Here is a 26676-nt window from a genome sequence, read left to right as displayed (position 1 = left end):
GGAGGGGGAGCAAAGCCCGGCCTGGCTGCCGAGGGCGAGCCGATGGGAGGGGCTGGGGGTGGGTGGCTCGGGCTGACCARGCTGGATCGTTTGGGCCCTCCAGAACCAGAACCTCTTTGGTTGTCTACAGGATAGCTGTGGCAACAGAAGGAGAGAGACAGGGAATTAACTCTGAGGCCASATCACACTGTACAGTCTCAATGTTAATGCAAATCATGTGTGTTTGCCACAGTCCAGACAAAAAAAATCAAAGTTCCAGCTTTAACTGATGTTTCCATGAGACCTCACTCCTTGGTTTTAATTCCCTTGCAGTGTTTCTTTTGGCCTACCCCTCCAGAACAAAGGAAAGCTCCAAGGGATGGCAGGAATGCTGTCCTCCATCCCATCTCCCAGGCTGACCAGAACACAAGGCACCTCAGCCCTGTCTGAGCTTGGAGCAGCCCCTGGGCCCCAGAGCTCCTCACCAAGGCCAGGCCTGTGCCACTGGAGGCAGGATCAGSATGTCTGCTGGATAAACCACATGCCAGGAAAGCATTTGCTCTGAACACCTGCTAGGAACAGAGTCCTCCCTGKATCCACAGCTCGGAGCTGCAGCGCAGCAGCCACGTCCCAGAGCTCCATGGGGAGTGAAGGGAAGGACATGGAAACCCAAGGAGCTCTTATGGAAAACACCAACAGCTGAGGGACTGAACTGCCCTGTTCATCTGTTCATCCCACAGGAATGCAGCCACGTGTGACAGTGTGACACCCCGTGTAAGGCAAGCCCCAAACTGACACCTCCTTCCWCGGCAAGACAGAAAAATAAGGTCTATTTGCCACAAAAACATCAGCATTTTTAACAGTGCTGATCCAAAACAGACTCCTGGAGTTCAAACCTGGAGATCAAACCTACCTCCCAGGGCTCCTTAAAAACAAGCACCAAAACAAAACCAGAGAGGGGAGATCTGTGGGGCTGGGCAGAGTTCTAAGTGACTGCGTAAGGCAGTGAGAGCTCCATCTGAGAGCTCCWATCTGCTGTGCCCGAGAGGCACAGGCTGCAGAGTGCAGTGCTGGGTCTCTCTGACACATCAGAAGAGCTTTTGCTGCAGCAYTGCTGCCTTTGGATAAGATGGAGACAAGCCAAGCTGCCCTGTCTATCAGACAAGACTTGCTCTTGTTCCTCTTGACTCTGTTTTAATGTCTTTAAAAAAAAGAAAAAGTCTACTCTTGTTTCACCCTTTGTGTCTTGAGCCACTGCTGGACTGTAACTCTTATCTCTGGAGGTGCCTGGGAGTCACCATTTCATGCAATCCCAAGTACAGGAGCTGAACTTGCACCCAAGTCTCTGRGAAGGAGGCAACTGCTGTGCTCAAGTCCTTGAAATTTAAATACATCTCCATTGCAGTCCCACATCATCTGTTCCCCAAAGATCAGAGCAAAAGAGGCCAAAGGAGCTGTTCTTGACAAAGCTCTGTCATAGAATATCCTGAGCTGGAAAGGACTCACAAGGATCATCGTGTTCAGCTCCTGGCCCTGCACAGGACAGCCCCAGGAATGTCACAATGTGCCTGAGAGTGTTGTGTCCAAATGGAACACAAGGAACAAAGYCATGCTATGGAACAACTGCACTGGAAAAGCCAGGCCATGGAGCCAAAGCATTCAGTGAGACACTGCTGTGGAATAACCCTGCTCTGGTTCTCCCTTTCCCCTGGGATGGTGACAGGGGCTGGGGKTCACACAGAGCTGTGCTGCCTGTGCTCTGTCCCCGCTGCAGTTGCACTTTCCTTCCAGACAGGAGCATTCTGGTTCCCATACAACACCCGTTAGGAAGTTGTGCTGAACTAGCTCAGCCTGTCTCATGTCATCCTTTTACACCACCTACTAGTGCTGGGTGACAGAAGGGATCCCGTAGGCTCACCTAAATTCCAGCGGGGGTGGAGGCAGGCTGTCATCTGGGAACGAGGGAGGTGCTGGCACAATGGAGTCGCTCTGCGGTGCTGGCGGGTGGCAGTTCCCGTCCATGCTCTCGCTGGAGCCGATGCTGCCGTTCTGATACACCATGCTGGAGGGGTACCTGCCAAAAGCACCACCAGCACTCTGCTTCAAGAGCTCAGGGCACAGTCTAAAGCTCAGCTTTTCCCTRGAGAGCTGTCCAGAGACTCTGTGGCTGCCCCATCCCTGGAAGGGCCCAAGATCRAGCTGGAYGGRGCTTGGAGCAATCTGGTCTAGAGGAAAGGTCCCTGCCCAAGGTCCTTTCCAACCCAAACTGGTCCATGATTTTATATATTTTYTAAAAACCACTTTATTTCTCGAATACTCTATATGGACAACCACATACACCTRTATGCGTTTGCTCTACTTAATTCTTTGGCTAAAATTTTAAAATTTGCTCAGATGCTGCCCTGTTTATTGCTGCCACGCACCAGAACGGCAGGAGTATATATTTTAAGAAACAAGCAAACACCTGAATAAATGTATTTTTCTTAACATTTGACTTGTAAAAACACTTAAGAGTGTTTTGACCAACTTGGATTTAAAGAATTTGCAGTTACACTCAGTATCATCAGTGGCAAAAACAGGAGATACTTAAAGATGCCAAAAAATAAGCTTGAGAATAAAATATCAAAATGGACCCAAGAAGCAGCAATTAAAACAAGTATCCAAAGCTGGAATAGTACTGAAAAGAGACTCTCACACTTTTGATGGGTTCACTGCACTGTGGGGTGGGGGAACCATTCCAYTTTTGGGGGCTCTGGACCCCAAGTGAATCCAAATGCAAGAACACGCTCATGAGAAAAGAGAGGAGCAAGAAAATGGTGCTGTTGTGCTGCTCGATTCCCCTGCTAGAAACCAAACCTGTTCTCCTATTAAACTAAAAGCAAGTTTTATTTTTAGCTGGAGAGTGTGATTTAAAGAGAGATTTTTTTTCTTATATGAAAGGAAGCTGCAAGGAAGAAGAGCATTGTGGGGAATTCGGTCTGCTTCCAGCCTTGCTGGTGTCAAAAGTTAAATGAATTCCCAAGCCAGAAGTGCTAAAGAGAGATCTGTAGCTTGAAATACTYGGATGGGGACAGCCCCCGCTTCAACTTTAGGGTGTGAAGAGCCATTTGTGAAATGTAACAAAGCCACCACACAATGGCACCGAAATGCCACCCTGGGCTGGGTGTGAGGGGCACAGCCAAAGCTCCCAACACCTCTGTGCCCACAGGCAGGGAGAGCAGCCAGGGCCCTTCCTGCCACCTCCTTCCAAGCGTGCAGCTCCCTGATTTATTTGGCAAATTTGAAATCAGCAGMCGGATTTACTTTGGAGAATCTGATTAGTGGCAGTATCGATCTGCGGATGCGGAGGAGCTGCAGTGCAGGCTGAATTGCATCCCAATCACCCAGCCCCAGACCTGCTTACCCAGCAGGACCGTGCTTGTCCTTTGACTCCACAAATTCTTGTCCCATTTTCAGCTTCTCCCACTCCTCCTTCCGGGTTTTGATTTTCCGTGGATTCACATTTCCTCGGTTTGGATTCTCCTTTTTCTCTTTCTAAGACAGGAAGAATCAAACACAAGCTTTATTTTACCTTAAATTCTAGAAATAGAGAGGAACAGACCTGGAGCAGTTACAAGATMCATTCTCAAAGAGGATTTTTAGTTTGCTACATTCTTCAAAGATCTTCCACAGCAAAAACCCGGAGCACAGATAACATAAAAATCAGGTAACATCAGGTTCTCCAGTGCAGCCCAGACACGATGCCATCATCACCCCCTGGCACCAGCACCTTGAGGGGACAGTAAAAGCTCCGTTTCCCACACAAATTCAGGTTTTGGCCTCTAAGCTGAGACTCCCAAAGTTCACCTTCACCCTGGTGTTCAGTGTTTTGTGGTGCAACATGGATATTTGCCCACAGAGAATGGGTTTTTGCTGGCCTGACTTGGCATTCTAACACACCCTAAATCTCTCCTTTGTTATTTCTCATTGAAGAATCACAATCTCTTTWCATACTTAATACTCCAGTTGCTCAMAAGCTAAATAAAGTATGTTAAGACTACATCTCTTATGCTATGATATAATTTCACATTAGGGYCCAAAGATGGTGGCATTTGGAGAAACCAATTAAAGGCATCTTTGTTCTCTTTTTTAATTAACAAGGATGAGGGTAAACCAGATAAAAACTTCACTGAATTGAGCCCTCATGAGTCCAAAAGTGCAAATCTGAAGTTTGGACAGCAAATTTGGAGTCCAAGATTTGTTGACACTTCCCACTTCCTMTTCTCCCCTTCCTCACCCTATGTTTCCGCTTCTCCTTCATGATATCCTTGGTGTCCTGSAGCATCTTCTCCTTCCAAAGGTCGAAGAAATATGAAGGATCCGTGTAGAATTTAAGCGCCTCTTTGCCATCATCCCTGGAACAGGGAGGGGAAAAAAACACACAGGAAAGGATCAAGTCACACATTTTTTTGAAGGAAACACAAGCCAGAATCTCAGACAGTTTAAAAGTGCTGTGAGATGGCCCAAAGTCCTGCTCGTGTCTCTGTCCCCCATTTCAGAACAGAAAGAGACCCCCAGCCTCACACATCCCAGCTCTCCCACTTCCCATCCCTTCTGCCTCCTGCAAACCCTCCATCACTCAGCCCTGAAGAGCTCAACTGCTCTAACAACCACCAAGGGAGCAGCAGGTCTCTCACTTCAACTCCCTTTTGTTTGTGCTGTATTTTGGTGTGAAAAACCCTCCTTCTCCAGCTGAGGAACCCTAAATCAGACCAGCAGCGTCCTTGAAGCTCCTGAGCGAGTGCACACACACTCCCTCTCCTCCCACTTTGCAGTGCAGCCGCGTCTGGCAGGAGACAGCTGCCTCCAGCTATCTGTAATTACTTTTTACCTGCTCAAAAGATATTTATGGATGTGGGATAAGTCTCTGGATTCTGACCCCCTTTACTTCCACAAGATGGAATCAGAGCSAGACTGCTCAGAGCTGGTTACACATCCAGTGCAGGTGCCCCCAGATGTCTCAGCCCAGCACAGGAGGCACAGGAAGCATCTCCAGGAGCCTGCTGCATCCACCAGGGGAATGTTTGGCACCCTGCACTGCAGCTCTTTGGAAAGGAGCCACGGGACTATGGAGGAGCACAAGRAAAATGCCTCATCTGCAGCACACCCAGCATGGCTCTGCAGTGCCAGCCAAGCCCAGCCCCAAGGCACTCACAAAAATGGCAGCAGGAAACCACAGAGATCATTTTCTAGCTACGTTCATTTGTGTGACCTCAAAAGTAAAGTTTCMCATAATCCAAAGGACGGAGATTTCCTGGGGGATCTCAGTTTAGCAACTCATTTTCCCAGTGGAAACAGCTACTCCAGCACGGGAGGGGAAAGGACCTCCCCAGTAGGTTGGGAGGAGGAGGTTCCTCTCTGCAAAGCAGCAGAAGCCATTGCAGTCCTACCTGTAAGGTGAGAGGATGTTGAGAGGAGGAGGAGTGTTGCAGGTCCTGTAKGTCTCGAGGACAGGCACAGGGAGAGAATCTCTGTCAAAGAGCTTCTGGTCCTGAGTGGTGGAGCTTCTGAAAGCCTTCCTGGTGTTGATGCCCTGCAGGGAGACTGTAAAGAGSAGAGAGAGAGTGAAGAACAGCTTGACCAGGCCAGCGACACTGAAGCAATGAACACCTGATCTCAACCAGTTGGAGCTCTTGGCATGCTTTGCCTTCCTAAGGTCAGGTTCCTTTTCCCACAGATCCCATTGTGTGGTACCACTGCTCCCTCAACATGGCTCTCCCTGGAGCAGCCCCAGGGTTTGGAACCCCTGTGACCAAGCTCCAACAGCTCATCTGCTGCCACCCAACACTGGAGAGCAATTCCCACCCGGAGAGTCACTGAGGAGCAAAGCTGGAGCTGGCCAGAAAGGCTGCCAGCAGTGCTCTACTGGGAGAAGGGAAACAGCCCCACTGAGCTGCACAGAACACACTCCAACAGCCATGGCAGTGCCAGGCTGGCTTTATGGGGCTGAACTAACCACGCTGGCYCAACCAGAGCCTGCACCAGGCCTGGCCTGGGCTCCACTCCATTACCTTCCTCCTCTTTGGGGTCCAGCTGAGTCACTTTGACTTGCAAGCGGTCAACTCTCTCGACCAGAACGCTCACCCGAGAGGCAAAGGTGTTGGCTTGAGTAAACAACTCTCCAAATATGTCTTCTGCAGATTTACCTGCAATGTTAAAGTGTCCACATTACCCTTATGAACCACATCAGGCTACACCCAGTTTCCCAGACTGTTTTCTAAGAAAGAAAGAAAGAAAGAAAGAAAGAAAGAAAGAAAGAAAGAACCACTCTTCTTTTCAAGTTTGTCAGGGTTGAGTTTAACATCCAGGAAGAAAATGCTTTGTTCCACCAAAACCTGACATTTCCAAGGGATCTTCAAGCAATAAGGAAACAATTGAGACATACTTTAAACTCTAATTAAGTAATGAACTAAAGAGGGATGGCAACACTACACTGGTCTGAATGTGGATGGATCTGAAGGTCCTTTAAGATTCTCTGCTGYTCTGTTTATTAGACAAGGAAATAGTCAGACTTATTGCTCTGGAGAATCTCAAAGGCTCCCAGTCTCCAAGAGGCCTGCCTCCAGGGGAGCTGGCACATTTTTACAAGCTCAGAGCACTCAGGAAGCAGGAGTGCAATCCCCGTGGTGGATSCCAGGCTGGAGCTGCAGCTGACAGCACTGACCCTGCTGTTCCTTCAGGTGGCACTGTCTGAAAAATTGATGCATTCACGTKGATTCTAAATCAAAACCAAAGGGGAACTTTGCAATCAGGGACATTCTCTCTTGAACAGCTTGGACTGCCCAGTGGGCTGCTGTAACAAAACCTTCCATGGTTTGGGCTGAAGAGCATYCGGGGCTTGGATCAGGAGTGGCACCACACGCAGGAGTCACAAAAACATGGCCCTGTCCTTAGGAGCCTGAAACACACAGTGCAACAAGAGATGGCCACAGCCAGACAGAGGTGGAAGAGTTGGAAAAAAACGAAGAACTTCAAATGAGTCCTGTCTTTTTTCTGCTCCTGGCACAGCCCAAGACAGGGAGCCCCAACCACACTGAAGACAGCGTGGAGCAGAGCAAACCTGGCACTGACACCGCAGACATGGGCCCTTGGTGYTCCCACTGATGGGAAACATTTCCAGCCACGGCTCTGAGTACAAGGCTGCTCCCAATAAGCAGTCTGGTTTTGAAGTGCATCATCATATGGTCAACAGTTTGTTCTGGAATCTGTTACTCCTAAAGATCCTCTTTGACATTCAGGAAAGAAATACCCCGGTTGGAAATCTAATTTCAACAGCAATTTTGGAAAAGCTGGTTGTCTGCTGAGTCCCATCAGAGAGACAAAGCCCCCCTTGCACAAGGCGAGGCCAGGGATCCCCCAAAGCCCAGCTGCACAAACACTCCCAGCTCTCTATCCCAAYATATCAGCTCCTTGTTCCTGCTCCCAGGAGAGCTCCTTACACTGCCAAGCACAGAGAACCAGCCAGGTTAAAATTCAACCTTCCCCACCCCTTTTAGTGGCAATGCCAGCTCCAAGTGTTTGTAGAAAGCAAATGCTGAAGGTTAACTTCAACTGACCTCTTCCTTCCACCCTCCCAGACAATGCAGACTCCACACATGCTCAATTAACAAAGCCAAACTCATGAGAAGGATTTTATGTTTGGAGACCTAAGCACCAGGTAGCTCTTGCTAGCAGCCATGTTTCACGAGGCACTCTCCATGTTCAACATCAGCAGAGACCATTTGACCAAAGAGAGTAAAAACTTTTCTGTGGGAAAATGTGAAACCTTTCAGTGACAGCTCAAAAAAAGAAAAGTTGTAATTTCATTCCTACTTTCAGGAGAATTTCACAAGGAACTGCAACAAGCACTAGGGGAAAAATTAAGTCTTTGGTTTGCAAAGTGTATTTCAAGTATAAAATAATATATAAGAGCATTTTCTAGCCTGGTTTAGATCCTGGAGGGAGAAGAAGGGATGGTCTGTGCTCCCTTGCCTGTGTAAGTGCACATGGAGTTATCACCCAACATCTCACACATCACCTGTGCTTCATGTACACTTTCAGATAGAGTAAGACAGAGATTAATTTTTTAGTTTAGTTACTTTGACTGCAAAAGTGCAGCTTACAATCAGAATTATCTTTGTCATGCACTGGCAGGAAGACAGACGGCATGATTTAACAGGTCCTTCCATCTTTAGCTTGTGAATTCTATAAAATCACACAGTCGACTTATACAAAGTGCTCCCAGCTGCGATAGTAACGAAGGGGAAACTCACTGGAATATGAAAGTTTGACAAGATTTATGTTTGCATCTTTGTAAAGAGACTGTTGTGCACCAGGCATGGCTGATTATTCACTTGACAGGGCTGTCACAGCCTACTGAACCTGCTCTACGTTCCTGTAATAGTCAAGGTACAAGCAGAGAGTGAATTTGTGTTTTGGAGGAGAGGAAAGGGCAGGGGGCAGGAGTTTGGTCATTTGGGTGCGAGCACAGTCTAAACATTGCTGTATTTAAAATACTGCTGACCCTGGGCAGTGGATGGTGCTCAGCATTTTCTCCCCAYCCGCCTGCTCCACCTCTCCTCCATTTCCCCTCCAGGTACCTGTGACTGCTCCAGCAGCTCACACCTCACCTCCTTCCAGCATCCCCACATCCCAGCCCCCAGGACACCTTCCTGAGGAMGAAAACGTGCTGCAATTTGGCTCCCAGAACTTCAGAGAAGCTTTGAATATCTATGCAAAGAAGGTGTAAACCTGTGGAATCTGGCTGGGGCTCTGTCACACTAACCCACGGCGCCTCTGAACAGGGATGAGCTTTCCCTGCAGCTGGGCTTTGCACAGCTTTACTGCCTCCTTCCTCACCATTTCACATGCACGAGATGGATTTCACTCACACTCCACAACCATCTTGGCTACCAGACCTAACAAATGAACAGCAAGGGCCAGTTGAACACGAGCAGAGAGCCTGCTCTCGCCTGTGCAGTGACATTTCTCCAACCCAACAGAATGTGACACCGACTGGCAGCAAACACGGGCCCAGATTTCAGCGACAGCCATGGTTTGCACTGCTGGAAAGAGGCTGCACCCAAACTATCCCTGCCACATGGCGGAAGACAAGGCTTGCTTTGCAGAGCATGCACAAGGGCTTGYAAACACCCCAGAGAAGCTAAACAATAGATTAATTTGATTATCAAAGTCTCGCTTCAAGGACAAAGGTGGTTAATCAGAACCCAGAGCATTTTAACAGACTATGGAATCTTCCTGGAGAGACCACAATTAACTCTTCGTTTCTCCTACAGCATGTAGGCCTGTGTTTTCCCTCCAGCTTTTCCAGATCTATGGGTCAGCCCACGGGAGAGCTGAGGCAGGATGGCTCCAGCTCATGCAGACCTGAATGCTGACACTCTGAAGACACTGCTTACACAGGTCTTTGGTCTGACAATGCCACAAACAGCAGCAGGGGCAAACAGGAGCTTCTGTGTGGAGGCTTTAATTATCTTTCCTTAGAAGTAAGACCACTGACACGGTGTAGATTCAAGAGAGTCAAGCTCCATTTAGTACCACATGGAATTACAGGCACGTTCTCTGATACAAGATCCTGCCTGCTCCCAGAGCCTCCCATTTTACAAGGCTGAGTTGTGCTCCATCCTTCCATCTGCAGTTTCACTGCAGCCTCTCACATACACACACACACATACACACACCCCCCTCCCCATTTTCTCTTAGATAGGAAGGCAGTGGGACCGGGGATATGAAATTAGCATCAGATTTCTTTAGGAAAACATGATAGCATTACCCAGGGAAGGCAGATGGGGGAGAAATAGGAACACGAGAGTAGAAAGGGAGCTAAATAAAGAGCAGTAGCGACTCCTGAGGGCAACGCGCAGGCTCGCCATGGTACTCACTCAGGCTGCCCAGCTGTCGAATGACATTTGCCAGGGTGATGTTGGTCACGCATTCCAGCTCGCTCGGAACGCTAGGCAACGTCTGACGGCACAGGTGCCTTGGCTCAATGTTCCTCGTTACTAACGGCATGGTGGACCTGCTTCAGGCACTGTTCTGAAAGATGAAAAACAACCCAAAAAAGAAACAGGAAAGGATTACTCAACCGCAAATTCCAGGCACACCAGAGCCATGGTGTTCGTTTTTCCTGCTCTCAAATGGCTTTATTTATAAGGCTTCTTTTCYCCCCTCCTCACCCTGAGAAAACTGGTTCATGAGAAATAAAGATCCTCCTGTTCTGTGAGTGGCAGTGACAGCAGAGCCCCAGCAGGCCAGGTAGAGAGGCAGAGATGGTGACTGCACATTCTGGGTGCTGCTGGCACCACCACAGCCCTTGTTCCTTCCTGCCAGCTCGGGCTCCTGCCTCCGCGCTCACACTGCCACTCTTACAGGCTGCTCCTCAAACAGCTCAAACTTGAAATCAATAGCTGCTTAAACCGAGCACATCAACACGGGAGATGTTATTACATAAAAAAAGAAAGAACGAAACAGCTTCTCCCAGCACACCAAAGCGCGTGTGGCACCTCCCTCCTGGAGCAGAACACRGGAACAACAGGAAGCGCTTGCAGCTGACCAGGAAACTTTCTGGTGACTGYTCCTTATCCTGCAGGCTGCATCCCTCTTCCCTTGGGAAAACCCCTGGGGATGAGGTTTACACTGGACCATTGTTTTGTGCTAGAGCAGTTTAAGATTGAGTGAGCTCTAAGCAGGATGCAGGACTGCAGTGTGCTCTGAAAGAAGTCAAGACTGATTGTACAACAGGCAGGACAAACTTCCAGTTCTTTTAAACAAACAAACAAACAAACAAACAAACAAACAAACAAACAAACAAAACCCCAACCAAAACCAAAAAACTTGAAGAAAACTTAAGCGTCCAGAAGTTATCCTTTGGAGACAGAGAACGCTTTTGTGTGCAGGTCAATGTCTCCAATTAATGAAAATCTACTTTGCCAAGAGGCCCAAATGCTGAAGCATCAAACAACTTTTTCCCAGATAATCGAGCTCCGAGACAGAGAAGGAAACCTGGGTGACCAGCTCACTACAAGRAGCATCATACATGCCTGAAATCTTYAGGACTAAGTGAAAGCAAATACATCCCAAGTTCTTGATTAATTTAGAAGGGGAAAGAATCACTTTTCTAGGTCAGATGAGGAACCCAAGAGAAGCAGGCAGTTCCCATGTGATAGGCATGCGGATCTGCTTGGGCTGGGTGTAAAAATAAAACAGGAAGCGAACAGCTTGGGGAACATGGCTTCCTGTCACCACCAGCAAAAACCCAAGAACCATAAAAAATCAGCTGTTTGCTCTTGACTTTGAGCCACCCTTTGATAGTCTCTGTGGCAGCTGGCAGCTTATCTTTGAGGTCCAGGAGTCCTTCCTGGATGCTTTTCTATCAGGGTGTTAAGAGGAAGAAGTGGGCATTATCCCTCCTAATTACCTCACAAGCCAGATTTTGAATTGCTAAATTTGACCCATTAAGGCAGAGGAGTTCAAGAGCCGCAGCACCGGGTGCTGGGATATCTCCCAGACAAGCAGATGTAGGTTGCTGCCATTTTGCAATGCCTCTRCACCAGGGATTTCACAGCATCTCAGAATGCCAGGATGGTTTGGGKCGGAAGGGACCTTAAAGCTCATCCTGCTCCAACCTCCTACCACCAGACCGGGCTGCATGGAAAGGGTCCCCAAAACCTTACAGAACAGGGGGAGAGATCTGCACCCAAATAAACAAAAGCAACACCCTCCAAGGATCAAGTCTGTCTTGTTTTTCCCTGTGTCCACTGCAGCCATCAGTAAATGCTGGGATATTCAAAGAACAGGGTAAACCAAGGAAGAGCTCTGACCTTCACTCGCCAACACCCCGTGTTTTACTGATTCCAGCCCAAGCCCGACAATCTTTTGTCAGCTTTAGTGCCTGATGCCAGACAAAGTTTCCCAGCTCCCCCCAGACTGCAGTCTGCACCAACAAGCAGCTCTCATAAACAAGGCAGCATTTGCAGGCTGCCTGCATCCAGATCCTCCCCGTGCTTCCCCAGGGCTCGGCCAGGAGCACACGCGGTGGGATCTGCCGAGCTGGAGTGGACAGCCTGCCTGGAAACCTTCCAAGGTGGAGGACAGACAGAAGGAAAACAGCAAGAGCAAAAACAAGCCTGGAAGTGGGGCATGAGATGTGAGCATACTGTATAAAAGGAGACAAAAAAAACCCCCAAGATGATGCATAGTGCAGTCAGACTAATACAGGTAGCACTGATCTCTGCAAGGATGGGGAAAATGGCAGATAATGGGGAGTAGTGCCCCAAATACCAACAAAAAAAGGCTCTGAACACCTTGCTTGTATACAGTCACCCCAAAAATGTTTGCCTTTAAAGCATGCTTTGAAAGAAAAAGCAAGGACTAGTGGTGAAAACTGCTTTTTTTAAAACAAAAACTAAGGTAGAGCACATGCACAGCRCAAATTTGCACTGGTGCAAAACAGCAGAGATAAAGGCTAAGAAAAACAGTCCCTTTATAGCCCAGCTCATCCTGCCAGCCACCCCCACTCTCTCGGCCACACTCCACTGCAGCAGGAGAGTTTTGCCCTCGTGATCTCCACAGCAGAGCTTCCCAAGGCTATGGGGACAATGTGGTGCCCCTAAACCCTGCCAGGATCCAGCAAACTGAGGGATTGAATTAACCCTGAGGAGCAYCGGAGATGATCCAGGCAGGAAGGGCTGCGCACAACCATCCTGCTCTCCCAGCAGCTTTTGGGATAAGAGGCATTTTAAAGCAAAAATTCCTCTTGTCTGAGCAGAAGGACGAGGAGCTTAGGAAGGAAATCTGGGACTYGCAAAAAGAGCAGGTGATGCCCCCACAGGAACAGTGTTAGACCTTGCTTTTTCCTGGAGTGTTTGGAGGGTAGGGACAGAGGTAACAGCTAATGGGCCCCTGTAAAACGTTCATGCCTCATGGGTAGGTGGGACAAAGATTATTAGTGTGGATTGGGAAGTAAGTGATGTATTTCAAAAGCAGGAATCAGGGAGGGCAGAAAAGCAGGCGAGGAGAAAGGACAAGGTATGAGAGCAAAGGGAATGGAGGAAGAGGAAACAAAACACTGGAGGGAGCACCAAGGCRTGAGCTGGGGGCAGGGAGGAGACCCAGTAAATGAAAGAAGGGACAGAACTAAAAAAGCATCCTAGGAGGCTTGTGCTGTTATTCTTTAAAAGAGTCATTAGGGAGGCGATTGRCAGCGCAGTGCCAAGCACGGGCCATCCAGAACCGCTTCACTTTCCGTGCTCAGGGCATGACAGCACAGCAGAATTGCAGCCCGGCTGGCCAGCCCGGTCATGGCATTAGTCACTGTCACACAACCACTGCAAACCATATATTATAACTAAATCCTACCATTCAGATGCAACTTCAATGAATTGCAGGGCTGAAAATCCTTATCTTTGGTGCAAAGATAAGCGTTTCCTTTTGCTTATGAATGCTGGAGACTGGATTYGTTTCAGGAGTAGAGTTTTGGGGTGCACACACTGTTTTTAAAGAAGATGCAAGAATGACATGGGCACAGAGGACCTGCCCTGATCCCARTGTAACTGGAGAGGATATCAAGTATGTTAGAAGTAAAAGGAAACTGCCCCTAGAAACAGAAAACTCTGCAACAGATTTCTAATGAATATGGAAAACAAAGAAGGGTGTCAAATTGAAACACAGTGCGAGGAAACAAGTTCAGTGATCTCTGCTGGCTGGAAGAACTGTAAGGAAAATCCACAAACCCTGCTGCATCAATCCATGCTCAAAAGGCTCATCTTCCCAACCACTGTGCTTCACATCTTCTCAAAAACAAGGAAACAAATGATTTTGCTCTCCCATTTGAACCAGACCCTTCCTACCTGCTCCCAAGCACTTCCTCTGGAGCCCCCAAGTCACGCCCTGAATCACAGAAGGCCCCAAACCTTCTTGTGATGGCAGAGACTAAAATCCAAACCATCTGCAAAGCCCAGCTTTGCCCYGTAGTGCCTTTCCCCGTGCTGCCCCACCTCCAGCTGGCCATAGCCAGGATTCCTCATCGTTTCCCCTCTCCCAAAATGCTTACGCAGGCACTGCCGAGCTCTGGCCTGCTCCAGCCCAGGAAAAAAGTCTGCTGAGCATGAAAAAGCCCTGGAAGCTGAACTCACCRCTCCTACATTCCTACTGATCTTTCAGCCACAACTGGCATCTTGTTCCCAAGATTCACCAGGTTTTTGTTTCCCATCATCCTTCCCAACAGCTCCCATCTTTCTCACTGCACACATCATGGTCTCAGACACCTCATGTTTTTCCAAGAAAGCGGGATCCATGCAGCTTCTTCCCATGACTGCTGATCTGACACCCCACCCTCCACAATAGGCTCTCACCTTGAACGTCCTGCTCACCAGTGTCTAAGAGGATTCTGACTTTGGCAATTAGTTCTGWAAATAGTCTTGGGCACCAGGGAACAAGCGGGGCCCAACACAGGCCCAAAAAGGGGGWAAAACATGTGACTTGCCATTCTTGCCTTTCTGAATCCAGCATTTTAAGCAAAGCTGAGGTAAATCCAAGATAAGCGTGCTGCTCCAAGATTTCTTATCAGCAAGCCATCGACCGCACTCCCCATGAGCTCTGCAGCAGCAGATCACTCAGGAATCCCAGCTCTGGATTAGAATCAAGTACAATTGGTTTGTTTCAAATAAGAACTGCCAGTCCATAAACCCCTCACACAAAGCTGTGTCTTATTGACTATTTTTAATAAATAGGGCTGGCACAGTAAAATTGAACAATTGTTAGGAACAATAAAGGAGACAGACTTTGATTACAACTATTGAGAAGCAATACAGGGATGTTTTAGGATTGAGTATTTGCTTTCCAAGGCGAGTTGTGTCAACTGAAAACAGCAACTCAGAGCAAATACTCCTTAACAAGCAGTCTGGAGCAGAGCACAAAGCAGCAGTGCCCAGCAAGAGAGGAATCAGACCTGTTTTTGGGGTTTTTTTTGTGGAGCAGGCAGATAGCACAGTCACCATGGTGGTGCAGAGGAGAAGGCAGGCAGGACTCCAAGGCCTGCGGATGCCACGCACACAAAGAGCTGTAAATAACAGGTGAATTGGAGGGACAGATCTGGCACGGTTCTCCTCRCTGGTATCTGACCAGTTAGCATAGCGTTACTGGGAGTCACCTGGGTAATTCCCCGCTCAATGTGACACACAACCCCTTAGATCAGGGACCATCTGCAAATAAATCTGGACCCCAGCAGTGAGATCATCTGTCATAGTGTCTGGTGTAGCACAAAGCACCTAAGGAGGGCACAGTGCTTTTTTGGGGGAAGGGAATTGAGGTCTGATTTCCAAGTACATTAGGGTGCCCAACCACGCTGCCCTGGGCAAGGCTTCCAAAAGCCTCAGCCTGGACACAAACAGGCAGCACAGTCAAGGAGACCAAGCCTTCAGCRAAGCGCTTTGGAGAGCTGTGCTAGGAGTGCCCATCGGGAGATTAGACACACCAGCAGCTTTGGGAATGAGGGGAAAAGGAGATAATCAGATCTGAAATTCCCATCAGTATGAAATAAGACTTAACTCAGTAGCTTGCCAACGCAGACCGACTGTTCTTTCTAATGTCTGTGACAACTCTGCTTCAAATTTCAAGCTTCTCTCAGCAGTAGCTACTCCCCCAAGTAGCTGTAATGGCCAGAAAGAGACTGGCTTTTATGTAACCCCAAAAGACTCGCAGAAAGGGAAGCAGCAGCCACACACACACACAGAGGGAGAACTGAGGGGAAAAAAAAAATCAGCAGAAGGCTCTGCTGAGTGCTCAGGGCTATATCCAAGCTCACAATGCAGCCACAGAGAAGTGGGATGCAGCAATCAGAAATGCTCCAGTTCCACGCTCGGAGAGAGACCCAGCAATCAGTGCTGCATCCGAGCAATAGGGAGCGAAATTATAGAGCAAACTGCCATGTGATGCCACAAACTACTCCATCCCGCCAGCTGTAACAAGTATTCATTCCCAAAAACGCGTCACAGGCTCATCTGTCATTACCAGCCCAGGCTGCCAGCAGCTGAGCAGGAGTCAGCAGTGAAGGGCAGCTGCAGGGCTGCTTCCTTTCACAGTGGTCTATTCTCCCAAAAAACCACGGGGGAGACGGACGGGTAAAACCCCTGCAGGCGTGGGGAAATGCTGCCCACCATCTCTCAGCAGCCGCTGGGATGGGAGGCACAGGCTGTGTTTTCACCCACCACCACACAAATCTCTCCTGAAGAAGGATCAGCTGAAAATCCAGGACCTTTGGGAGAACGCGCTTAGCTGATCACAAAACCCCACATCCCCAAGCCCTGTGTGTCTGACTGAGGCACTTCAATCACCAAGAGGAGAAYTTTGCAGAGCTGATGTGCCGGCGTTATGAAAGAGGCTGTTTGGGCAATAACACGGGGCAAGAGCAGCAGTGCCCTTTTCCACAGCGATGTTCCGACCCCGGGAACATCAGCCCTGATTCGGCACATAATGAGGATTGTACAGCACACCGTGGAGTCCTTGAGACAACAAGCATCCAGCCCGCTCCATTCCCACAGTAAAAATACTCTTTTTTTTTTTTTTTTTTCTCCCCTGCCTTCCCCCCCTCCAGTCTGCTGGCTCTGAAAAATGCAAAAGAGGCTCAGAAAGCCATTTTCTGCGTTTTTTTTGTCTGGCTCATGCATTATCATCATCATTTACTGCCCTCAAGGGGATTGCACAGGTGTGACTGAAAATTTGGCTCTTTCTTTTAAACTTTTTGTTATCAGCTTTGCTGAAGATGATCTTGCTGGAATAAATATCAGGCTGCTCTCCTGGAGAGGGACTCACACGTAGCTGTTGTCAGAAATCAGGCTGGGGGTGGAAGACTGGGGGTGTCACTAACAGGGAACACACAGATCCTCCTGGCTTCTGCTGGAGCGCTAATAGAGCCAGCAGTTTGACCTGGACTTTTATTTTTTTTAATTCCTAAAAAACAAACCATTGCACTAATTAATGTTTCCATTCATTTAGCTGAAAAACAAGTTAAACAAAGAGGGTCACCTGGTGTTCCTATCAATACCCGACTAGGATACAGGCAGAACAAATGCATTTAAATAAAACTCTAGAAGAGATGTGACAAGAGAAAGGCAGTTTAGCTCAATTAAAGAGAGCTGTCACAGGGATTTGATTCTCGGAATACAGAACTATTGATTAAACAGGAATTAAAGCTCCGGAACAGAAAGGTTTCAAGGTCTTTGCTGTGAGGGTATACATCAGGAGAGAGAGGCAGGGCTCCTTCAGCGCCACAAGAGCTCTGGCTTTGTTGCTTCCTAGGAAACCAGAGCAGCAAAGGGAGCAGAATGCTCTCTGCTAAACCTGTGAATAATTTGGGCAAGGATACAAGGTCAGTGACAACACAGAGTGACATCATGAGTGTCAATCAACRGATAGTTTTGGTGTACTTGGATACTGAAAAACCCTTAACAGGTTCACAAATATTTCAGGAGCATGTGGGGAGACATCTGGGCAGGTTTCAGTCCTAGAATCAATCCTACAACGGTTTGGGTTGGAAGAACCTTAAAGACCATCTCGTTCCACCCCCTGCCATGGGCAGGGCCATGTTCCAATAGAACATTCTGCTCCAAGCTCTGTTCAACCTGGCCTTGGACACCTCCAGGGATGGGGCAGCCACAGCTTCTCCAGGAAACGTGTGCCGGGGCCTCAGCACCCCCCCGGGAAAAATTCCTTCCCAATTCCCCACCTAACCMTGTCCTTTGGCACAATCTTCCAAGGCTCAAAGTCTGTAAGAGTGAATTAACTTCAAAGGCTCTTGACTAGAAGAGCCACAGTGCAGGTGGAAGGCACGGAGTGCCCATGGAGCTCCTTCCTGCAGGAGCCTCTGGCTGCAGGAATGGCAGAGCCCAGCCCAGCCCAGCCCAGCCCGGCCCAGCCCAGCCCGGCCCAGCCCCGCCACCAGCAATGGCACTGCTGCTGAACCAAACAGGGCTGCCTCCCTCAATCCCGGCCTGAATTCCTCCCTCAATCCCGAATTCCTCCCTCAATCCCGGCCTGAATTCCCCCCTCAATCCCGGCCTGAATTCCTCCCTCAATCCCGAATTCCTCCCTCAATCCCGAATTCCTCCCTCAATCCCGAAYTCCTSCCTCAATCCCGGCCTGAATTCCTCCCTCAATCCCGGCCTGAATTCCCCCCTCAATCCCGGCCTGAATTCCTCCCTCAGTCCCGAATTCCCCCCTCAATCCCGGCCTGAATTCCTGCTAATGAGCACAGCGGCTTTGCTTCCTCTGCTCGCAGCAGCCTCCTGAGCCGGAGGAAAGGCTTGTGCCTGTCGCCCTAACAAAGCCCAACTCACAATGCAGCAGCACATTCTCATTCCTGGGCAGCGCTCGGTAATTAATACGGAAAGAGAGGGTGTGCTTTTTTCCCTCTAAATGACTTATTCGTTAAGTTCGAGCATATTTTAACCTTCCTTTTCAGCAGATAAACTCTGTCTCATTTGCAGCTAAGCTCAGCCTTCCCTTCTTTGCCACACACTAAACTATTTTGATTAATGAAAGAGTAGGAACAAACCAGTTCCAAGTGTTTTCTATAGAGCTCAACTGCTCTTTCAGTTTCAACTCACGCCTAGATAATTATATCACAGCTCTGAGTGCCCCCACCCTTCTGCCGCACTTGGGGAATACTGGAAAGATAAGTCTTTTCTTAATTATTAAATGTAAATAGCTCATTAAATATAATCCAATTACTTTAATTGTAAGAAAAAGGAAGTAATTACAATATGTACATGTATTCTTGCCTGAACAGTTTTAATATCTTAAATGAATCTTTGCAGCATTAATATTTTAAGTTAACCTTTGACACGAGGGGAGAGAAAAAAAAGACATTGACTCCCTGAGATTTTCCAGAAGTGTTATATCTGCTGGGATTTTGGTCACAAAGAAACAAGAGAGCAGTCTTGAACATCTAAATCAAAATAGTTTATAAACATCATCTTCATAAAGTCAACATAACACACAGGCTTTCTATTGTGGAGGGAAAAAATTAAAYATATAAGTATGATGCCACATGAAGAGCCTGAATACGCTTTTGGGATCTCAGCAGCCCAGCAAGATGGGCACTGCTGGGAACTCGGGAGAACAGGCACCATCCCACCATTCCAGTACCAAAAGGCACCACAAACCCAGGATTTTCCAGGCACTTCTCCTTTCCCACACCTATGGTKTTTCCTGTTCAAGGGTGGGAAGAGGACTAGGACTGGGGGAGAAAGGGCCTGCTCCTCCTGGGTTTGGGATTAGCCATCTCTTGCATGGTGCTGTGCAGTGAGGTGATCCCCCAGAAATGCTGAATCCAGGCTCTGGGTGTGCAAAGCCATCTGTGCAATGCACAGGCACGGCCCAGGATCCCAATCTGCCAGCTGGGATTTGCAGGCAGAGCTGCAGGAAGCTGTGAGGAGCAGTCCTCTGGTTTTGCTCAACAGCATGACAATCTCTGGACTCATTTACTCCATCCCTGCAGCCAGCAGGGCTGAACAACCTTCCAGCAGACTCCAGCAAGGCCCCACTGTTCTGATCAGCCCTCCATGGCTGACAAAGCAGGGTCAGGTTTCAGCTTGGCTATAGTGACAGATGCCTGTGAAATCTCCTTGGGACAGGCTGAAAAATATTCGGTTTAAACTGCAGTTGTTTCCATTTTGCATGTTCTGAGCCCAACAGTGATCTCACCTTATGTAATCTCCAGTGCAAACCTCCAGGCCCTGGACCATCCAAAACCATTTCAGGGTGTTTGAAACCATAACATCCCAGAATGGTTTGGGTTGGAAAGGACCTTAAAGACCATCTTGTTGCACCCCCTGCCATGGCAGGGACACCTTTAACCAGACCAGGTTGCTTCAATCCCTTCCAACCTGACCTTGGACACTTTCAGGGATGGGGCAGCCCCAGCTGTTCTGGGCAGCCTGTGCCAAGGCCTCAGCGGCCTCCTCGGGATTCTTCTTCCCAAAACCTAATCTAAACCTGCTCTTTCAGTTTGAAGCCATTCCCCCTCGTACTSTCCTCCAGGCCCTTTTCCAAGGTCCCTCTCCAGTTCTCCTGGAGCCCCTTCAGGCACTGGAATGGGCTCTAAAGTCTCCCTGGCACCTTCTCTTCCCCAGGTGAACACCCCCATCACAGAGCATGGCTCCAGAGCAGAAGGTTCCAGCCCTCAGAGTTTCTGCATGGCTTCTTCTCGACTTCCTCCAGCAGCAAAATGTCCTTCTTGTGTTGGGGGCTCAGGGCTGGATGCAGTACAGCAGGTACCAGAGCAGAGGGAGAATCATCACTTATTGAACTGATCTTTTTGGGAAAAGACAGATTAGGCTCTATTAGGGATGCTAAGGAYGCAGGCCTTTCTAACCAAACTTACCACAAGGTCTTGTAATAAGCTGCTTTATGGAAAGCTCACTTGTGAAGCCAGGCCCTAGATGTAACCTCCTTGATACAATATTGAATTCTCAAGAGCAACCAGCAGGCTATTTTGTATAAGTTAATTACAGCAGTTTTTAATTTAGCTTGCAGAAAGGAAGCGGCCAGTGATTTCATGCTGCCCTAGACAGAAGGTAAAGGTTTTCCACAAGCTGTGTTTATAGCTCTGTGCTTTCCTCCAGCAAAGCACCGGCTCTGCAGCTGCTGGTATTGAAAAAACAGGATCTGGGTGTGTGCACGGTTCTCTCTCGCCTGCTTGGGGTTTTTTTGCAGCTGCAAGGCCAAACCCATATGAGTGCGTGTGTGCTTTTTCTTACGGTGACAAAGGCAGGGTGCCTGAAAGGGAATTCGCTTCCGCTCTGGCAAACACTCAGCCAACTATTTGCTGGGCTAAGGGGTGGTCGGGGAACTTTCACCCATCCATTCAGCCAAGGCCACTATTCCCCCTCCCTCCCAATTAAATCCCATTTTTTGCACTCCATGCATGAACTGCAGCCACACCAATACAACAGATATTGTGGCTGATAGCCTCCTCTGAATGCCACTTAAAGCCCTCCAGTGCAGAGCGCTCTGAAAGCAAAGCATCRCTCATTCTTTGAGTGACAGAAAGAGGCTTCTGCTGCACAGAGACCTCAAGTAAGACTCTAAGKAGTAGGAAAAGGGCACCGAGAGAAAGAGGAAATGAGAAATTAAAACCACATTCAATCTTATTAGTGGTAATACCAGAGGTCAACAAGAGTACTTTGCACAACTGCACAGCATGGGAACAATTTATGCAGAACTCGGAGCAGTGACACCACTGAGTTCAGTGTTTACCAAAACCAGAAGATTTTGTCAGCACTATTTTAAAGAGCCCAGCTGGGAGGGGAGAGGCCTGGAGGGGGACACTGCCTCCAAGCCTTGCAGAAGAGCACACTAAGGAGAGAAGATTGTGAGGAATATTYCCCCTCCTCTTTCACCATCTGAAACATTTTCTCTCTCAAGGGATTTCCAACATCTTATGAGCATAGCCTCTTTGAAGTGTTGCAAAGTGGCATTGCTCATCATTTCAATAATGATAGTAAATAAGCTCCAGTATTTTGTTGATCCTTTTCCTTTTGCTTTACACACAAAAGGTCAGAGTCATTAGCCCAATTTGACGAGCGGGGAGAAATGGAGGCTCGGAAGAGGCAGGTGGCTCTGGAACACCAGTGAATGAACACCACAAGTCACAGGRCTTTGGAAGAGCCACGCTGGATCAYCCATTCTCCAGACACCCCTGTMCTCTCTCCATCATGGSCAAGTRTCAGATGCAGCAAGAAAAGAGCATGGGAACAAGGCAGRCACAGAGCAAGAGCTCCAACCAAAACTRTTCTGGGAWTCCAYGATCAAACACAAGAGAAGCTCTCAGGTCTTATGGAGCACTTTCAGTATAAACGAAACTAATAACTCAGCAACAGGAAGCACAAACCATTTTTAGTGGCCAGTTCTGTGTCTGACTCATTCTAGGCTGAGAAGTGCTTCCAACAGAAATGCAGGAGAACTCCAAACCTCACAAACAATCACCAGTGATGTGGGAACAGCTCACCTGAAGCAGTGACACAGCAATAGCCCCGGGCAGAACTTCAGGCCTCAAGAACCAATGCCCACAGGCACCTCCTGAGAGACAGCACCACAGCATCCCCTAAACACCACTTCTCCCCAAAAAGGGTCTGGGATGTTGCACTGGAAGAAGAGATGACACAGAAAGCACTGAAAGAGCAGAACAGGTCACCACTGACCCATTTTTAAGAGACACATTGAACTTTCTGGTGCTTTAAATTCCTTCATCAAAGCCCCTGGCAGATGAATATTTGAGATATCTGAGCTCCACCACTTCTCCAGCAGCAACCTAACACCGAAGAGCTTTCCTGCGATKTCAGGAATTAGGGCAGGATCYAGAGGAACTATTTCCCAGGCCCATWWCTGCGGGAAAGGAGCTGCAGTGGACAATGTGATTAACAGCACTGCTTGCTCAAGAAAATAACGTGGMAGTTCATATTTCAGTTCCTCTGGGAAGGGACCTCCCCTTCTACTACCTCCCAGGCAGGGCAAAAAATATCCTGCAGACCTTCAGATGCAAAAAGAAATGTCATATTAATGAGAAYTAGGCCTGAATCTGATCACCTTCTCCCTTCTCAGAGAAGCCTGATCTGCCTCCCCTCCCCAAAAAGGAACCAACATGTCTTTTTATTACMCTGAGTTGCAAAAATACAAAAGGAAGTAAATGTCACCAGGGTGGTTCTGTTCTGAGCAGTCATTTGCTTATTACCCAGAAGCCATTGCCACACGCCTTTTTTTAATCCTGTGTTTATAAATACCTAAAGTATTTAAATAAATGTTAATCTGCAGTAACTAAGGCCCTGATCTCACAAATATTTATCCTTGCACAGTGAGAATAAACACTCAAATACAWAAATTTCTTACTACAGATCCCATTTCAGCCAGTGTGTTGTTGAAAACAGTAACACACCAGAAGACAGTCTGGGAAAATAGCTGCATTTTGCTTTCCTGGGTTTTCACAGTGTGTCACTTTTGGGTTGTTTCCTGTGTATTTGCTGTAGAAACTGCACAAAGGAGCAAGGGCAGAGCTGAGCCACCGGATAGGGGCTGTTGTAGCTGTTGGAATCCTCAGAAGGAGCTTTTGGCAGTGTTTTTTTCCTGGTGTCCCGTTCTGTACGGGGACAGCAGGAACTTTATCCACAGCACATGCAAACACAATCACTATTCAATCCCTTTCCTGGTTTGTGACTGACTCATGAGCAACGTATTTTGCTCAGCTGAATGACCAAGGGCTCAGTACTATCTAACTGAGCAGAGGCAAACCCAAAACCTTGCATTTAAAATTATTAAACATTTTGGGTCCAGAAAACCCACAGAGAAAACCTATCTAGAAGGATTAAAGCCAAGTCTTAACTGAAATCTTCTTTATTACAAGCTGTCAAATAAAAACTAATTTTTTGAAAAACATTAATCCTACCAACCTTTCTTCTTCTATCACCTCAAAAATATAAAAAACTAAACCCAGGAGAGGGATTTGTTGGTGTAACTTTATGCATGAGGCAATCACTGAAGTTTTAACCCCTCCACCCACATGCCACGATTATCTAACCTTGGTGAATGAAATCAACTTTTCCTAGACCAGCCCTAAAGAATGAGATCTATTCAAAGCACGCTGAGAAACTGGGTTGGGACTGATCAGAAGGGTTGTATTCCTTGTCATGAATCACTGTCTGCAAATACCTTCACAAAAATACACCATTTCTGCGTGGTGTGTCATGTTAGTCACAGGGAAACCAGTTTTATACTAGCATGAGCCATCAGAAAGGTTTCATTTCTTTAAATAAAAATAATGGAATTTGGGACATTTACTTTTTGATCTCATTACCAGACAGGACAAAAAAAGTCAGTTCTTTTTAAAATCAGTGAAAAAGATATAGTTTAGGGAAAAGTTTATACTGGAAGTTTATCCTCTTACAATTCACATTAGAAAGCACAGCAAGGCTTCACCTTGCCTCAGGTGGGCTACAAGGGAGCTGCTAAACCCACCCCTCCAGGCTCTAAATCACGCACAAATCAAGRCTTCAGAAGACAAATCCCAGAAAGTCTGATCCCACCATCACCAACACACCCAGGAATAACAGTGACAACTGCAGCTTGAGCCAAGATCAGCGTCAGGCAGCTCTTGCAAACTCAGGTCACGCTCTGTCACTCAAACTTCATGTTTTCAAGAACATTCCTTAAAATAAAACCCCCGAAGTGCTCAGAATTTTGTGCCTGGTGTGTTCTATCCCATGCTGGGATAACGCTCCTGCTTGGCTCTGGATGTGAGGGGGATTCAGAGTCACTCTCTGGACATGCTGGCCCTGGTTTCACTCAGTTTAGGATTAAACTCTGAGTCGGTCTCTGGGCAAAACCCACTCAAGGTCAGCAAGGGACAAATCGGAACAAAAAGTGTCGCAACGCAGCATTTTGAATTCCTGCAGTATTTAGCAGCAACTGATTAGGCAGATGTTGGACATGGGTGGAAAACATAACTACTGCCCCTCCTCACATGACTGAGTGTGCAAGACTTGGGACTTCCCAGAGTGGGACTTCCCTGCTCTGTGGAAGGTGTCTCTTYYCATGGCAGGGGTGGGATGAGATCCCTTCCAATCCAAACCATTCCATGACTCTATAAAAGCAACATTTTGCATCAGTTTTATCTCAGGGAAGCACATCCACACCCCTTGTTTGGCTTCCAACATCTTTTAATTTCAACTTCCCCCTCTCGTGAGTGTTCAGGAAGGACACACAAGTGTTAGGGTTACACAGAGTTCCATCAATTATGACTCTGCCTGCAGCTGATGTATTTAACAGAAGCTTTTTAATCACTATCAGTAGAATTTCATGTCCACCARCATCTGCAGTGCTGAAAGATTTAAGACTTCTAGTGTTTCCCAGTGCTGAACTCCAGGCATCAGCACACCCCTCAGCCCCATCAGCGCTCTGACCTATGGAGAGGTGCCCGTGCTGTTGTTGCTGCTAAAGAAAGTAAAACAACAATGCCAAATATGAAACTGTAACAGGGAAATTAAAAAATCTTACCACGGGAAGGTCCTTGAGGTCAAATAACAGCTAACAGGGAGAAGCTGCAATCCTTACCTTTCTCTAGACTATTTGTATCCCAAAGTAATTCCAACACAAACCTAAATACTGATGAGGTACAACCTCAAGGACATTCCCTAATAACTCATTTCTCCTCTAAAGAAACACGGTCTGAGGCCACCAGGAGGTCAGTGCATTTGCATATCCCAAGCTTCTTTTCAGGCGAAAAAACCACTTCCCAAAGCACACCACAGCACCCACAGGGTGTCACACCRAGGAGTTTTAGGTTTCTGTGCTGTATGGATGGTTCATAGCAAAGGGGGTGACACACACACTTTAAAATGTTCCCAGACAGAGCAAGGAGTGCACCCAGGAGGGGCTGGACAGGCAGGAGGGAGAAGTTTCCTTCAATGARGGCACCCATTGAGCCTCCAACCAAACACACTTTGGACACGAACACAGATACCTTTTCACAATCCCAATGTCAAACTCAGGCACCAAATGCTTGGAGAGAGAGGGACCCCTCTGCTCCCACTGCTCCCCCAAAAAGGTACCCTGAAGCACCCCCTTGTTCCCTCAGGCCCCGAGCGCTGTCCGCTGTGCCAGAGCTCTGTGACAGCTCCAGGACAACAGTCCCGGGCCAGGCTTGGGGACAAACCCGCAGGTGACATTTCCTTCACCAGCACGGCTCTCTGAGCACCCAGGACCCCCCACACCCCAATGTCCCCCAGGCCGGGGGCACACCGCCCGCACCGAGCCGGGCCCGGAACGCACTGCCAGGGTGTCAGCGCAGGGATGGAGCCCCAGACCGGGAGAGACCCCCAAAGCCCGCCCGGCCCCACCACAGCAGCGGGGATCATTATATGGCAGGAAACACCGCCCGTCCTACCCTCACGGCTCCCTATTTGGCAAGGGCCTTGCGGCCCACCCCAACGCCTCCGCCTCTGTCCCCCAGGAAGAGGAGGCCCGGAGGGCCCGGGGAGGCCCCGCTCGCCCGTCTCGCACTCACCCTGTCCACGGCTGTCCCCTCCGGGCCCCGGGCTGGCTMTCACCAGGGCGGGCCTGCCCGCCCGTCCGCCATTCCACAGCTCCCCCTCCCTGCCCTGCCGGGGCCTGGCCCCGCCTCCCGCCCCCCCGGCCCGCCGCGCCGCCGCGCCATTGGCTGGCCGCCGGGAACCGCTGCCTCGCTATTGGCTGGCACTACCTGTCCATCAAAGCCGTCCTACGCCGCTTGCGTACGGAACTGGCGCAACGGAAGAACCGCACCCAAGCCGGTCGCGCAAAGAGAGTAAACAGGGAGGAGTGTACCATGAGGGCAGAGAGATGGGGGGAAGTCCTGGGAGGTCCGGGGACAGGTTACAGGGACAGAGGGGAGAACCGCGCCACCAATCACAGTCACGACATCTTAAAAATGTTTATTTTTGTCGATGTAGTTCAGTGCTTTATATTCTTCCAACTGACATTGGAGGAAAGGGGTATCTGTCACTTCCGCACCTCCCCCAGAGAACTCCACAGTGGAGTTCTTTTCGCCTCTATGGTCTCCCGCCCTGCGAGGAAAGTTCCACCTGGGGGAGCGGGGGTGTCAAACCAGGGCGGGGCTGGATCGGGAGTGTG

General features: G+C 48.6%; 1 protein-coding gene across 1 annotated transcript in view; it reads right to left on the bottom strand.

Annotated features, from left to right (window-relative positions):
- WASF2 (WASP family member 2) overlaps window positions 1-26180 on the bottom strand; it is a 30361-nt gene extending 4181 nt beyond the window's left edge. The window contains exons 1-8 of the mRNA XM_057384762.1: window positions 26072-26180; window positions 9900-10053; window positions 6030-6164; window positions 5409-5562; window positions 4256-4373; window positions 3383-3513; window positions 1898-2053; window positions 8-135 (exon numbers count right to left, since the gene is read on the bottom strand). Coding sequence (XP_057240745.1) covers window positions 8-135; window positions 1898-2053; window positions 3383-3513; window positions 4256-4373; window positions 5409-5562; window positions 6030-6164; window positions 9900-10029 — 952 coding nt within the window. The 5' untranslated portion in view covers window positions 10030-10053; window positions 26072-26180. The remainder of the gene's footprint in view (window positions 1-7; window positions 136-1897; window positions 2054-3382; window positions 3514-4255; window positions 4374-5408; window positions 5563-6029; window positions 6165-9899; window positions 10054-26071) is intronic.
- Between the last annotated feature and the right edge of the window lie 496 nt (window positions 26181-26676).

This window comes from Malurus melanocephalus, unplaced genomic scaffold (assembly GCF_030028575.1).
Source record: "Malurus melanocephalus ecotype Western Australia unplaced genomic scaffold, MMel_1.1 scaffold_743, whole genome shotgun sequence".
NCBI classification, from domain to species: Eukaryota; Metazoa; Chordata; class Aves; order Passeriformes; family Maluridae; genus Malurus; species Malurus melanocephalus.
The sequence above is the reverse complement of the archived record's forward strand: the minus strand, read 5'-3'. Positions and strand labels throughout refer to the sequence as shown.